Source organism: Delphinus delphis, chromosome X, assembly GCF_949987515.2.
Source record: "Delphinus delphis chromosome X, mDelDel1.2, whole genome shotgun sequence".
In the NCBI taxonomy this organism is placed as follows: domain Eukaryota; kingdom Metazoa; phylum Chordata; class Mammalia; order Artiodactyla; family Delphinidae; genus Delphinus; species Delphinus delphis.
Window position 1 is genome coordinate 27,547,431 of NC_082704.1, and position 15,138 is coordinate 27,562,568.

The 15,138-nt window shown below is 42.8% G+C and overlaps 1 protein-coding gene across 2 annotated transcripts in view; it reads right to left on the reverse strand.

Moving 5' to 3' along the window:
* The window catches only part of DOCK11 (dedicator of cytokinesis 11), a 189,857-nt gene that overhangs the window by 137,251 nt on the left and 37,468 nt on the right, over positions 1-15,138 (reverse strand). For both annotated transcript variants that reach the window (XM_060002424.1, XM_060002425.1), the window contains exons 2-6: positions 11,810-11,926; positions 11,637-11,726; positions 10,743-10,825; positions 9,662-9,731; positions 8,694-8,789 (exon numbers count right to left, since the gene is read on the reverse strand). In XM_060002424.1, the coding sequence (XP_059858407.1) occupies positions 8,694-8,789; positions 9,662-9,731; positions 10,743-10,825; positions 11,637-11,726; positions 11,810-11,926 (456 nt within the window). The remainder of the gene's footprint in view (positions 1-8,693; positions 8,790-9,661; positions 9,732-10,742; positions 10,826-11,636; positions 11,727-11,809; positions 11,927-15,138) is intronic.

Consider the following 15,138-nt stretch of genomic DNA (forward strand, 5'->3'; position numbering starts at 1 on the left):
AGACAGCAGGCTCTGCCCCAACGACAGATCTGTAAGATCTCGAAGACGTCTTCTCATTCTAATATTCCATGATATATGTTGGGTTTCTACTTCCGGGAAGCTTTTAAGGTACTTTTCAAAGAAGAAAGGGGTATCCTAAATCTCATATGGAACCAAAAAGGGAAGTCAGAAACAGGGCTTTTTTTAACGTTGCTATTTAGGGTACCGGTCTACGTTGTTTTTTTCCATTTCGAAAAGAAGACAACTGTTAAAATGATGACTGTATAGAACAGTGGTAATTACCCTATATCATACCTTTCATCTGAAGGCCTCAAGTCCTTTGTAACCAAGAGCTAATTCTTTTAATGTCACTTGACGATAAGCATTATTATCCACATTTTACCTAACAGCAAACTGAGGGACCAAGACCTCACTCAAGTTCACACAGACAAGTCGATGGCAGAACTGGAATCAGAATCACAGGACAATGACAAAGAGAATCTTGCCCAAACCTCCCAATGGCTTCCCATCAAGGTTAGAATAAGACCCCAAATCCTTCCCCCATAGCCTGGGATGATGTGCTGGCTCTGGCCTTGGATTACCTCTTGGGTTTTATTTCTAATTATGCTGCTCCAGCTGTACTGGCTCACCTGCTGTTCCTCAAACAAAAAACCTTCTTCAGGCCTTTGCACGTCATGTCCCCTTGGCCTGGAAGCCTCTTGCCCCACATATCCACAGCTTCTTTCAGGCCTTCACTTGAATTTTACCTCCTCCGAGAGGCCTTCTATGACTACCTGCCCTCATGGCGGCAACTTATTTTAGCTTTTTCATAGAATGATCGCTATTCAAATATATCTTATTCATCTATCTATTTATTTATTTGCTGTCTGCCTCTTTTAAACCGTTAAGGTCCAAGTCTCATCCACTGCTGTATCCCCAGTACCTGTAACAGCGCCTGGAAAGCAATAAAATTTTGCAAATGAACGAGGAATGAATGAATAATTCATTCTCCAGTACAGATTCTCCAGCGGTTTCATCGAATAGAAGGGTGTTTCTCTGTAACGCCCATATTCTTTTTCCTCCTCCGCACCTTTATTATTTTTCCTAGATGGTGAACACAGCTGAAAATTCCCCACCGTACTCAGTGAGAGGCATGGTTCCTAATGAGTGGCCCACTCAGACCACCCAGAAGAATAAAATAGAGAGTTAGCCAAAGGAGATAATTCTCTGGGAACAGGTCCTGCCAAGTCTCCTGAAGGCCCTGAGCTGTCTGGACGACAACCTTTTGAACACTTACCATATGACCCTTTCTGGAGCAGGAACAAAGGCCTTTTGTCACTCGGTTGAATCAAAGATGGAAGGCCAGAAAGTTCGAGCACCTAGCATCCTCAAAATGAGGACAGCCTTTTATCATTTTATATAACAAATCTCAAAGGTGTTTACCTACATGTGTTCCCTAGAGGGTAATTATTTACTGCTAAATTCTATGAACCAAGAGCCCTGAGAAAGGATGGTCTGAAGGCTTTGGCCAAGTAGGTGGGCCAGGAGCAATGTAGAAATGGGGCAGGGGAAACTTACTTGACTCATGTCTCTGATGGAACAGGAAAAAAGAGGCAGCGAGGAAAAGGAGAAAGCCGGAGACACACTGGGTCTCAGAGCTGTTCGAAGCGAAGATGAAAGAAACAGTGGGGAAGAAAACCCCACGACTTATCAGAAAATTGAACTGCAGTTAATTATACCAGAATGTCAGCAACGTCATCCTGCCGAATACCCCTACCAGTAGGTTGGCAACCTGATATATCACTCATCACTCTCCACTGTATCATATTACAGTCCTACCAAGTTTTAATATATTATATAGGTCTACTGTCTGGGAGACTGGTTAAAACTCAAATAGCTTTTCTTTGATAATTCTACCATATCTAGGCACTGGAGATGTTTTAACTATTTAGTTTGAAGCAAAGTCTAAAAGGAGGGGTCTACAATCCACCCTTCTCATTAGAGACAAATTATCTTTCTTAGAGCATGGCATGGCCCTGCTCAAATTTTCAATGACCCTCAGTTACCCACGTGGTAAGGCTCCCGTGCCTGATCTGGTATTCAAGGTGCTCTCACAGTCCTACTAATAATACAAAATAATAACAATCTGTGACATGTGTGGCATGCCTACTACGTTACAGTTTCTGGCTAAGTGCTTTTCTCATATTACATCAGTGAATCCTTATAATGGCCTCGTGTGGTAATTACTGTTATCATCTCCATGTTACAGAGGAGAAACTGAGGCACGGGGCAATACCAAAGGACCAAATCGACTCCATCTCCCAAGACTACCCAACTTCACCTAACACACTTGTCCTGTACACACTGCCTGCCACACTCACCTCCTTTCTGATTCCCTTCCTTGGAGGCCCCACCTCCTTCAAGAAGCCTTCTCTGACCCCAGATCACAGATCTGGACTCATATAGCACTGGGTCTCTGTACCACCTTGAAACAATACATTATTATTGTGTGTCTCATCTCCCCAAACAGGTTTAAACTCTACGTGTTACACCTCTCTTTCTCTCTGCCCTCCACAGTGCCAACACCTTGTACTAATAAGGTATTCAAGATATACTTGGTGATGATGAACTCATTGATTCCTAATACTGTCTGACACGTAAGAAGCCCCTAATAAATGGTTTTTAACAGTCACCAACGAATGAGGGAAAAGTAAACAAAAAAAACAAATTAGGGCTTCCCTGGTGGCGCAGTGGTTGAGAGTCCGCCTGCCGATGCAGGGGACACGGGTTCGTGCCCCGGTCCGGGAAGATCCCACATGCCACGGAGCGGCTGGGCCTGTGAGCCATGGCCGCTGAGCCTGCGCGTCCGGAGCCTGTGCTCCGCAACGGGAGAGGCCACGACAGTGAGAGGCCCACGTACCGCAAAAACAAAAAGCAAAAGAAAACAAATTAGTGAGAAATCCCTTACCCGGTAAAATGAGTGTAATCCGTTTGTTAGCTGTGAGAGACAGACTAGCAGACTTGAGCGTACAGTGTATTAATATATCAAAAATAAAAGATTTCCTCTTCTCTTTGTTCCAGTAAACATAGTGACCTTGGCCTCCCAGCAATTATTTTAACATCAGCTGTGTTTTCTTAGGTAAAATCCTCTTTTGATTTGTTGTTCCCCCACTGCAGAAGGTCAAAAACCCTCCCGTAACAGTCAAAGAATAAGTGAGAACTTTTAGACTCTGGATATATAACAAATGGCTCTGTTTTGTGCAAAGAAGAAAAAAGAAAGAAAGAGAGAGAAAGAAAGAGAAAAGAAGGAAAGAAAGAAAGGAAGGAGGGAAGGGAGGGAGGGAGGGAAGGAGGGCACCAGAAGTGAGTCATACATCAAGCAGTTGAACTTGCAACCCTGATAACATACCCAGACACTTCAATGTTTAATTGCTACGAACGGGGAGGAGGGAGCTTGAGAAATGTGACCAAATTGAGCCAAGAAGATGCATAAAGGTGGGTGTCCCAATGGGTTGGCCAAGAATCTATAGCAGATTTTTTTAAAATGAAAAACCACCGTCAAGATCAGATTCTTCCTTATTCCATACATCATTATACCCCTTAGGAAAAACAGTTCTAAATACCATGCATGGGAAGGTCACGTCCAATATCAGAGCTATCTAGTCCACACTAAATTCCTTCACGGATATGGAGAGAAGCTGAGAAAAGCAGATGTCTCTAGCAGCTACTTGGGAAAGAGAGCATGGAGGTTTCTGTTAGGACTGCAGTTTCTGCCTGAGAGATTGTTTATTCTCTATGCTATCTAAAACTTCTCTCCAAAACTTTCCCAGGAGCTGAAGAGAGGCAGTGGGGCGTGTTCTCATTATCTAGAAGGTACAAATTGGGGAAATTAATCACCTATGACAAGGCCTGTCTTGTTTTAACATGAACACCGGGAACAAAGCAATTATGAGCTGAGCAAGGTGGTCACCGTGCCCAGACAACCAACAGAGCTTCTGCGAGAGCTGCGTGTGGCCAACAGCCGCCTCCGTGAAAGGACATGCTCGGGCACTGAGAACTGTGACTTGGAGAGTGACACACATCATTAGCAGCTCTCCTGTAGCCTGGGTTCCTCACGGCTAGTTCTCAGCCAATAATGGGGAAGCTCAGCAAGCACTTCTGGGAAAATAATGACAACTGCAGAAAATAGTGCAGACTATATCTAAACTGACCTAGCTGGTGGAAAGGTGTATACTGGGGAAAATACAAAGGTTTATTCCATAAATCAGGGTCTTCCAATCTTCCAATATGAAGAACTCAGCTTAGTTTCTTCACCAGCCCCTTTTCCCTAGAGCCCGTCACCATCGACTTGAATGTTCTTGCAAAACTGTCTGGCAGCTAGTTAGGGAGGGGCTGAACTTTCTAAAGCGGCCCATATACAAATTACTTTGGCTACATTATTCACGTCGCATCGCAGGTCATGTGGTTGCCTTCTCAAAAGAACTTATAAAGTAGGAGTCTTCTGATTTCCTTTTATCTCCTGGACGTTGTGGAGTCTTTTCTAACCCTCTTTCCTCCGTTTTTTTTCTTTCTAACCTCTCATGATTCTCTCTCTCTTCCTTCCGGGCTATTAGATTGCCTTATTTCTGAGAGTCAAAAGGGCCAGGAAAAGGACTCGGACTTGTTGATAAAAAAAAACAGTGTAAAGTGGTCATGCGTGATTTCAAACTTTCCAAAGGACTGATTCTACATAGTTTTTAATATCCAGAAATTTTTAAGTGAATAAAGATCTGTAAGCTTACACCTCACTCTAAAAGACACCAAGCTGCCCTGCTTTAATCCTGTCATCCCCAGAAGGATCTGCAGGCCGGTGTCTAACCACAGCGCATCCAAGAAGTGCAGATAAAATAGGAGGGAAGACGCACGGCTCCCGTAGGCTGTTACTTGCCAATGAGTCATGATTAATACCCAGATCCTTCTGCTGTAGCTTCCCGGTTAGTCTGCTGTGTATTTGCAGGGGCTGTCAACACTTGAATTTCCTAATAGAAACGGTTCTTTGCTCTCAACTCTGCGAGCTCTAGCGCTGTGGTGCTCATCGCTGAAGCCAGCAAAGCTTGTCATCAGTGTGGGCTGGAGTTCCTTGCAGGCAGGGGACTCTGGATACACCAAAGGTAAAACTGCCACCACGATCAGGAAAGTGACTCAGCCAACAGCATACGTGAATCATCTTCCCATTTGCTTAGGAGAGGCACTAATACGCTTCACTTCAAAGATGTACATGGCAGAAACAGATAGGCAGAATTTTTCCTTTCAGAATGTCTCCTGAACTTTGCAGCCCTTTACTGCAGTTCTTCTGTCTATGCCTGAGCCAATCCAGGCCTGAAGCAGGAAGAATGTGTACGATCCCCCATCCTGCACAGGGCACCCAGGGATACAAGCCTGAGGCCTCCAGTGCACCTCAGTTCATGCGCCTGGATTTCTGCTTTGGCCCTCGCTCCAACCTCCAGCCTGACGACGACGAAACTGCCACCCATGCCCAATCCTCTCCCTGCCCTGCTCCATACTCACACGCCCTCTGTTTACATAGGGAGAGAGGGCACAGTAAACACTGCAAGTGTCCGCGAATTTCAACGATGCTAAACTAAATAAGAGTTCAAACACAGTTCTTATAGGAAAAAAAATATCTTGGCAAAATCCCTGACGCCTTTAACTGAATCTGGCTGGACCTTCTGGAGGTGAAACCAGAAGAACACGGGGTGTATTTCCAGCTCCCAGAAATCCAAAATGGAGAGCCACAATCCAGAATAAAGAATAGCTGGGATAAATGAACTCCATAACCAGAGACAATTCCCAAAGCTCATTAACGGCCTTTATATTTCAAATTATTCCTCACACATTTTTTTTTAAAGAACTGTGTAGCACAGACGACCAAATTGGCTTACCCTTCTTCTCCTTCCTCTGCCTACTGTTTGGTAGAGGTTTTAAAAGAAATAAGTGTTTTTATGTTATGTGAATTATATGTCACTTAAAAAGAAGAAGAAGAAGAAAGAAGCGGCCAAAATATGAACAGCTGGGGATAGAAAAGAGGAAAAGCAAAGAGCCTAGCTCAGCAGCAGCAGAGCAACAATTAGCTGGAAACAAGCAGCAGCTGTCCCCTTCAGCCGGGCCACGTGGTCACCAGGTTGCCTCGGACACCCCCCACCCCCCCACGCCCCCACCCCAGCCCTGCTTCATGAATTTATGGTTCCTGCCTGGCCTTTGTAAGCAGTGGAGTTTGCAATCTCAGGGGTAGACAATACAAAAGCTAAACAATCAATCTTTGACTAACTGATTGAATTGCTTTTCTATTTCTGTTGTAACAAATTACCACAAACTTAGAGGCTGAAAACAACATAAATGTATTAGCTTACAGTTCCGGAGGTTAGAAGTCTGACATGGATCTCACTGGGCTAAAATCAAGGTTAGAGCAGAGCTGTGCTCCTTCCCGGAGGCTCTAGGGGAGAATCCGCTTCCTTGCCTTTTCCAGCTTCCATTTCTTGGCCCTTTCTCCAGCTTCAAAGCCAGTAATCAGCATCTCTCTCTGACCCTGCTTCTGCCCTCACATCTCCTTCCCCAACTCTCCTCTTCTGCTTCCGTCTTCCAGTTTAAAAGGACCATGATGGGCTTCCCTGGTGGCGCAGTGGTTGAGAGCCCGCCTGCCGATGCAGGGGACATGGGTTCGTGCCCCGGTCTGGGAGGATCCCACATGCCGCGGAGCGGCTGGGCCCGTGAGCCATGGCCGCTGAGCCTGCGCGTCCGGAGCCTGTGCTCCGCAGCGGGAGAGGCCGCAACAGTGAGAGGCCCGCGTACCGCAAAAAAAAAAAAAAAAAAAAGGACCATGATAATTACATTGCATAATCCAGGCTAACCTCCCTACCAGCTGATTAGTGATTTTAACTCCCCTTTGCCATGTAAGGGAACATTTACAGATTCCAGGGATTAGGAATGGCCACCTTTGCATGGGGGTCTTTATTCTGCCTACTATATTAACCAATCTGTAGTTCACAAATTATGAAAGAAAATTTAAAGCATGCACTTTTTACAGACAACTGTATTTTGATTTACAATATATGAACTCCTAAAAAAGTTATATGTAAAGCAAATTATAATTTAAAGTCATTAGAATAACTCGCTATTGAAAGGAATCCTGTGAATTGTTTTGTAAAGATATTAACTTCCTAATGTCTTGTTTTAGAAATCCAGATTTCCATACATTATATTTACTTAATGTTGAACTAAAACTTAAGTACGGGTAAAGCATTTTAATATTTTGAGAAGGTTAGGGGAAGCATTTTCCCCTAACCCCTAACCCCTAATGTTAGAAGCATTTTCTAACAAACTGCCCAGAATTTTCACCTTCACACATGCACTTCGGAACCCGGTAACTCTGATAGGTAATACGATAAATGCCTGAGTCTCGCTCACTCAGCTAGGAAGCATCAACAGTGTGCTGCTGATTAAGATCAGAGGCTCAGGCATCAGCCTTCCTCGGTTCAAATCCCACCTCTGAAAACTCGAAGCTATACGACCTTGGGTTAATCACTGAATTTCTTTGTGCCTCACTTTCCACATTTGTCAACCAAGAATAATAATAATACCTGTGTCTTAGGGCTGCCATGAGGATTAAAAGAGATACAGAATATGAAACATTCAGCATGGTGCCTGGCACATATTAAGTCATCAGTAAGTGGATTTTCTTATCCTCACCACGTGCCAAGGCCCAGGCTTAGGTGCAAGAGACACACAGGAAGCATCCTACCGCTTGGATTCATTATTTTCAGGGCTTGAAAATGAAAGTGAGAAGAGGACATGACCACTAAATGGAAAGCAGCAGGCAAAATATTAAATTAAGATAAAATTTGAGTCTCCCTTTGGTAGACAACCATGGTTTCTGCTTGCAGGCTGTGTGAAAGATAGAATGACCTTTAATACTTAATGGAAGTGTGAATCATCCTCGGCAAACCACATGATGTTCTATTGAATATCTGGAAGGACAGTTATATTTGGTATCAGAGAATAATTCGGTTTTCCGCTCAGAATCTTCAAGTAGCTTGTTAGCTTTACCTTCGGATTTTAATGGTTCTCCACAGCCTCCCGAACAAAAGCCAACCTCATGTCCGAGGCACTCAAGGCCACGCACAAACCCCGTACACAAACTCACTATTCTGGCCAGACTACAGAAGTCCCTAGTTCTGACAGCACTAAGGTCCCGCTTGGTATAGTAGTTAATTTGGTATGTTTCTTATCTAGTCTGGAGGCTTTTGGAGGCCAGGGATCCCATCTTAGCGAGCCATATGTTCCCCACAGTGAACAGCGTTTAATAAGCACCTAATTAATATCTGCTAAAGAAACAGAGTACCCTATTTGCCTGCTCATTTACATTCATGTTCACACAGGAACCTTTGATGCCTTTTTTGTTTCAAAGCTATTTTCTTCATTCAACTGACAGCCTCCTTTTTAAACATCCTGATTCAGAAGGTAATAATTACATTTCTTTAAAAAGGTGTACTTCTAAACTCATCCTGAGGGTCAGAGTTCTTAAATTCCATACATTTGTGAGAATCCTCTCACTAAAGATTTTTTTTTTTTGGCTAGGGCTCCTTGTAAGAAAGTTTGAAAAAGAAATATTGTTTCCAGACAGGCTAGTCACGGCAATATCCTTAAAATGATGAAATAATATAATAACTACTTCTTACCTTCATGGTAACCGTGATGGTGCTATTTACATTGGCTTTATGCAACCAGCCTTGTTTTATCACACCGCCCTTCTGAGAACATAAAGATGAGGAATCCTGAAATAGAGCGAAAACCATCAATAAAAACAGCAGCTGGCTTGGCATCTAATCAAACAGTCGGGGGGCACGAACTAGGCCCTGCCTCACTTTCCAAAGCATAAAGTTCCCCCTACCCCCACCCCCCCACCGTGAAGATGCCTGATGAAACTTGAAATTGTTACTACAGGATGAAAGGCTCTGTGCCATGCACACAGTAGGCACTCGGTATTTACTGGATCGTATGGACTGTCTTCTGGGAACGTTTTCTGCATTACATAAACAGTCAAACTGCACCTCAAAATGTCACAGACATCCGGGCCATCTGTCCCAAGAGGGATCTATCAGGCAGGACAGGCCAGATGAATCACCATGCCACATGCCCAGTGCGGGAAAAGCAACTCTACAGGCGCGTCCCACAGGTGGGAAAACATGTTTTATACACACATCACAGCCCATTTCACTTGATTTTTCCTAAGCTCCATTTGGAAATGCAACAATTAAAAAAAAATTTTTTTTTTTTTGCGGTACGTGGGCCTGTCACTGCTGTGGCCTCTCCCGTTGCGGAGCACAGGCTCCGGACGCGCAGGCTCAGTGGCCATGGCTCATGGGCCCAGCTGCTCCGCGGCATGTGGGATCTTCCCGGACGGGGGCATGAAACCGCGTCCCCTGCGGACCGGGGCATGAACCCGCGTCCCCTGCATCGGCAGGCGGACTCTCAACCACTGCGCCGCCAGGAAAGCCCCCTAAAAAAAAAAATTTTTAAAGACACTCGTCAGCTTGAAAGCTGGCCCCAGATCATTCAAAAACAATTCTTTCCCTCATCTTTTCTGAGGGAAATCTCTCAGCAGAAGTGATCTTGAAGAAACCAGCGCAGTTGCCTCCATCTTTACCTCATCCTTCTCACAGTCCTCATCAATCTCAAATACATGATTGGGAATCTTTTCTGGTCGCAGAGATTTGCTGAAAATACAAGAGAGTTGTCTTAGACACTAAGCAGAACAGACAAAAAAAAAAAAGGCAAGATGAGTAGACTTCTCTCTTTCACAACCAAGGAAACGCCAAGACATAAGAAGGAGAAATTGTTTTCTCCTTTCTGAAGTCAGATTCTCCCCTCTGACTAAACTTGCATTACCTTTTGTAAAAGGACTCCCACATGTGCAGCCAGCAGCGAAGACATAACTAAGCCCAAATGGCAGAAATTGCAAGGAATGTGTGCCAGAGCTGTCACTGGTGGTGGGACCTTATCCTTCCCAGGCCTAAAAGCAACATCAGGTCACTCTGGCTCTTCCGTCTGTTTGCTGTATGACCCTGGACTGATCATCTTAGGACTCAGCTTTACAGGACATCTTTAAGGCTCAGTTTTCTCGTCTGGGAAAGTGCCTTGAAAACTACAGAAGGCTACACCAAGTCTTATTTCTCCAAAACATCTCCCGTATGATACCCTGTGAGGTTAATAGTATTATGGATGAGAAAGGGGAGAAAAGCGAGGGCTCAAGTGACTGAGTGACTAGCCCAAGGTCATCCAGCTACGAAGTGGTAGAAATAAGATTTGAACCCTGACAGTCTGGATCTTGGGCCGGGGCGCTCACGGCTGCCCTTCAACGCAACTCAAAGAGATGTACTTTTGTCGAGAGATGTCTGGGGCCATCAAACTGAGCCAAATGTCTTCTAGCTTCTTCACTGACAGCACTAGAAAATGCTCACTACATTATCCAGAATCAAAGAAAGATGATTTTATGGTCAATATAGATGTACCAAAGCCAAAAAGTGAACTCGTCCATCTTGGAAAACATTTCAATGAGCAAAGTTAAAATATATCCAATTACCCAAAATACATTTACCAAACATGCTGGGTGTTTCAGGTTTTGCTTTATTATATGTTATAATTGAGAAGCTTCACAAATGGTTTGAAAAAAGGTAAAATGTCTAATAACTGTCCTCTTGAAAGTTTCCCTTAAATTCTAAACTTACCATGGCAACATTCGAAAGTCCCCAGAGAAGTCTTCATACTTGTAGTTTACCACATGCCAATCTGTGCTATAAGTTTTAATACACTGAAAGAAAATAAGAATCTTTAATTTGAAATGTAGGAAAAGTACATGTATATCTGCTTTTTTTATGTCTGGTAATAGGCTGACAGACTTTTAAAAATCATTTGGGGAATGTTGGTACTGGGCTCTTCCTTTGGGGATTAACCGTGTCTTCCTAAACCAGTTGGTGGCAATAAATACCAATTCACATGTTCTCTTGGACACTCTGACTCCAAGTCCAAAGATTATTCAAATAAAAAAAAAAAAGACTAAGAGGACTTCCCTGGTGGTCCAGTGGTTAAGACTTCGTGCTCCCAATGCAGGGGGCCTGGGTTCGATCCCTGGTCAGGGAACTAGATCCCACATGCCGCAACTAAGAGCGCGCATGCTGCAACCACAGATCCCTCATGCCGCAAGAAAGATCCTGCATGCCAGCAACTAAGACCCGGCGCAGCCACATAAATAAATCAATAAATAAAAGTAAACAACGTCCTTTGCCTTCTAAAAAAAAAAAAAAGACTACGAATACAAGCTACTTGTGAAAGTATTTAAATTGTATCCTCTATATCACATCATATAGACTTGTTATGTAGGTCAGTTAAGTTCTAGTAATTTTATTTTCCATTTACACTAAAGAAAGAGTACTTTATTTTTTTAATTTTTAAATTAATTTTATTGGAGTCTGGTTGCTTTACAATGTTGTGTTAGCCTCCACTGCACAACAAAATGAATCAGCCATACACATACAGATCTCCCCAGGAAAGAGTATTTTAAATACAGTATATTTAAAATGAATGAATGATGAATTTTCTTCTGTGGCCTTTGAGCCTCTTACCTCTTTGACAAACAAGCTCTGGGCCCTCTTCTCACCATCTTCTGGTACAGTGGACTGCACCGTTCTGCGTTGACGACTTATCACCGAGATCTAGAAGACAAAGAACATCCTCGCTCTACGAACGGCCTTGAAAAATGCAGTTTTGTTCTTTAAAGAAGTGCTTGTGAACTCACAGATATATCTTCCATTGGAAACATAAGCAGATCTCGGAGGGGGTCGCTGTAAATCTGGGTTTTTCTTTGGGTGATAACATTCTCATAGTCCAAGGGCTCAACAACTTTGGTCTTTTCCTTAATGAGAGACGAAAAGAAAGTTAATACTGTCAAACTCACGAGAGAGTAGTTCCTCCTCATCATGTGTCAAAGATACATTATTTCACCAAAGAAGGGATTATTGATACTCAGCAATTAAAGGAGACACTTTTATGAGGGAAATATTCTCCATAATTAGACCCACACACCAAATGCATACGTACAAACACAGATCTCTCTGCTAAACACAAGAGTTCAGGAGAGACAGCCCTGTACTCTGCTTATCCGTGTGCCACCCAACAATTTATCGAATTTAAGGCAAAACAAACAGTGGCATATACGGAAGCCTGTCAGTTGATATTTACTGAGTATGCACTATTCACTGGGTAACTAAAGGGGAGAAAAGTAGCAACATTCCTGTGCCTACTTGGTACCAGGCACGCTGTCCAAAGGACATCTCAAGTTTCCAAAGAGCTGGGGCAGGCATGGGTACTGGAGGTGCTTGATCCAATGGGCAGGGCATGAAAGGATGAGGTTCCAGGCGGCAAAGTCAGGGGATCCCTGTGGGACTTCCAGGTGACCCGGCCATTGATAGTAGGGCCACAGCCCGAGGCCAAGGTTACAAGGAGCAGGGTTAGTGACCCTGAGAAATCCAGGATGTGACTGATTTAATAAGAGTGATAACAGCATCTACTGAGCCTTTTCTAGATACCAGGCACCGTGCCAAGTGCTTTCTCCACATTTTTTCACATAAGACTCATAATAACCCTATGAAATAGATTAAATCTTTGTTCCCATTTTACGGATGAAGAAATCCTGGACTCAGAACAGGTTACGTAACTTGCCCACCTTCAGAGCTGGAATTCAAACCTGATTCTGTGACTCCAAAGCTCTGTTCTTTCCACCTCATATAGCCTTTCCTCCCCTGAGAAATACAGCAAGATACTAAAGTTCAAGGTACTGAACTTGGAATAGGATCCCATCACCTACCTTCCTATCATCTATTCCTTCACTGAATTTACCCTGATCTGATACACTGTCTATTTTACGGCTCTGCCTGTTTAAGGGCAGGGATTTCCCTTCATCTGTTCACCACTATAACCCTAGCACCTAGAACAGTACCTGGCACTCAGTAGACAACCAGTCATTAGTGTTGAATGAACTTGGAGATATTCAGATTCTACCAGAGCCATGTCTCAACACACTACTGTAAACCCAGGCGGGTCTATATTATTGATTTCTAGTAATAACGTTTTACTTAAATTATTTTTCTTAATAATTTTATAATGAAAACTGTATAAAGAAAACTTGAATTTAAGATATATTAAAACTTAACAGCAAAATGGAATAGGGGTTATATTTGTATTTGTGTACATAGTATTTGAGGCAGTCTCCAGTATACTGTATCCAAACCATCCTTTGAGAACCGTTTTTATACATGGTCACAGCTATATCGCAGTTCCATATCTGAAGGGCGTCACAGAGTTTCCTCTGTAAGATTAGTTAGTAAGAGTAAACCACTCTAACGAATGAGAATCAGTGTTCAACAAGTCTAAAAGATCCTAACAGAAACAGTATAGAGGTGCCTCAAGAAGTTAAAAATAGAACTACCATATGATCCAGCAATCCCACTTCTGGGTACATACCTGAAGGAAAAGAAATCATTATCTCCAAGAGATATCTGCACTCCCATGTTCACTGCAGCATTATTTACCATAGCCAAAACATGGAAACAGCCTAGGTATCCATCAAGAGAGGAATGGATTTTTAAAACGTGACGTGTACACATATACAATGAAATATTGTTCAGTCACAGAGAAGAAGGAATTCCACTGCTTGCGACAACACGAATAAATCTTGAAGGCATTATGCTAAGTGAAATGAGCCAAAGACAAATACAGTTATGGTATCACTTATACGTAGAATCTAAAAAAAAGGAGAATGGTGGTTGCCAAGGGCAGCGGGGTGAGGGAAAACGGGGAGACGTTGGTCAAAGGGTACGAACTTTCAGTTATAAGTTGAGTGAGTTCTGAGGATCTAATGTACAGCACGGTGACTATGGCTAACAATACTGTATTACATACTTGAAATTTGCTAAGGTAACCATGTGAGGTGACAGATGTGTTAATTAATTCCGATTGTGGTAATCATTTCCCAAGGTATACGTATATTAAATCGCTTTACATTCTAAATATATACTTTTATTTTTCAATTATATCTCAATAAATCTGGGGGAAAAAGATCCTAACAAAGATATATTTCATTTCAAGTCTTAAATTTGGATTTATTGACCCATGAGATCAAATGAAGCAGATCATCCCTATCATGTCTACGGATACCCGTGCAAAACAAGCTGAAATAAAAGGAAAAAGACTCCTATTTTGTGAACTCAGAGATTTTTCTGATAGGAACATTTGACCCCCTTGTCCCATATCTACCATGTTTCGTGGACCCAAGTGAAAGGACACTGTGAGTGAAGCTTGAGCCCTAACACTTAGAGTCTGTGATCAATTTCTCAGAGAAGTTAAGTGAATAAAAGTCCCATCTAAAAAGGCAAGCCTGGGAGATTGGGACTGACATATACACACTACTACGCATAAAACAGATAACTAATGAGAACCTGCTGTATAGCACAGGGAACTCCACTTCACTTTGCTGTACAGTAGAAACTAACAACACTGTAAAACAACTACCCCGATTTAAAAAAAAAAAAAAAGGCAAGCCTTAGAAACTGAATTTCAAAGTTTTGCTTTCGGTGCCAACTATCTTCCCAATACAGATTGCAAAAACAGTCCTCCAATTTCATTGTTTAACCTGTTGAATTAGCATCTGCTAATCTTCTCTGCACAATAATTTCACAGGCACCTGCTCCAAGTAACTTTGAAAAAGAAAATCCTCCTTCAGCTTTCTAACCTAGTTGTCAAATTACTATGCTAAAGGATACGTCAAAATGAATCACTTGTTGAAACGTACAGTATATGCCTTCTAAAAATGAAACTTCCAGCTCTCCCTGTGTTTCAAAGGCCACATATTCATGTTACAGAAAACGAGCTTTCACTTTTCATAGAAAACTGATTCAACTAAGCATTCTCGGTCTTCACTCCTACTCCTTTGTCAGGGGTAGCTCAACTGCAGAAGAAGCTGGGGTGGCTATTCTGGGTCCCACAAATCTTCCCCTAGAAGAAGATCTAGGCCCGTGAATCAGGCTTCATTTTTACAAAAAGAAAAAGAGAAGGATTAAGGGCCCCCTC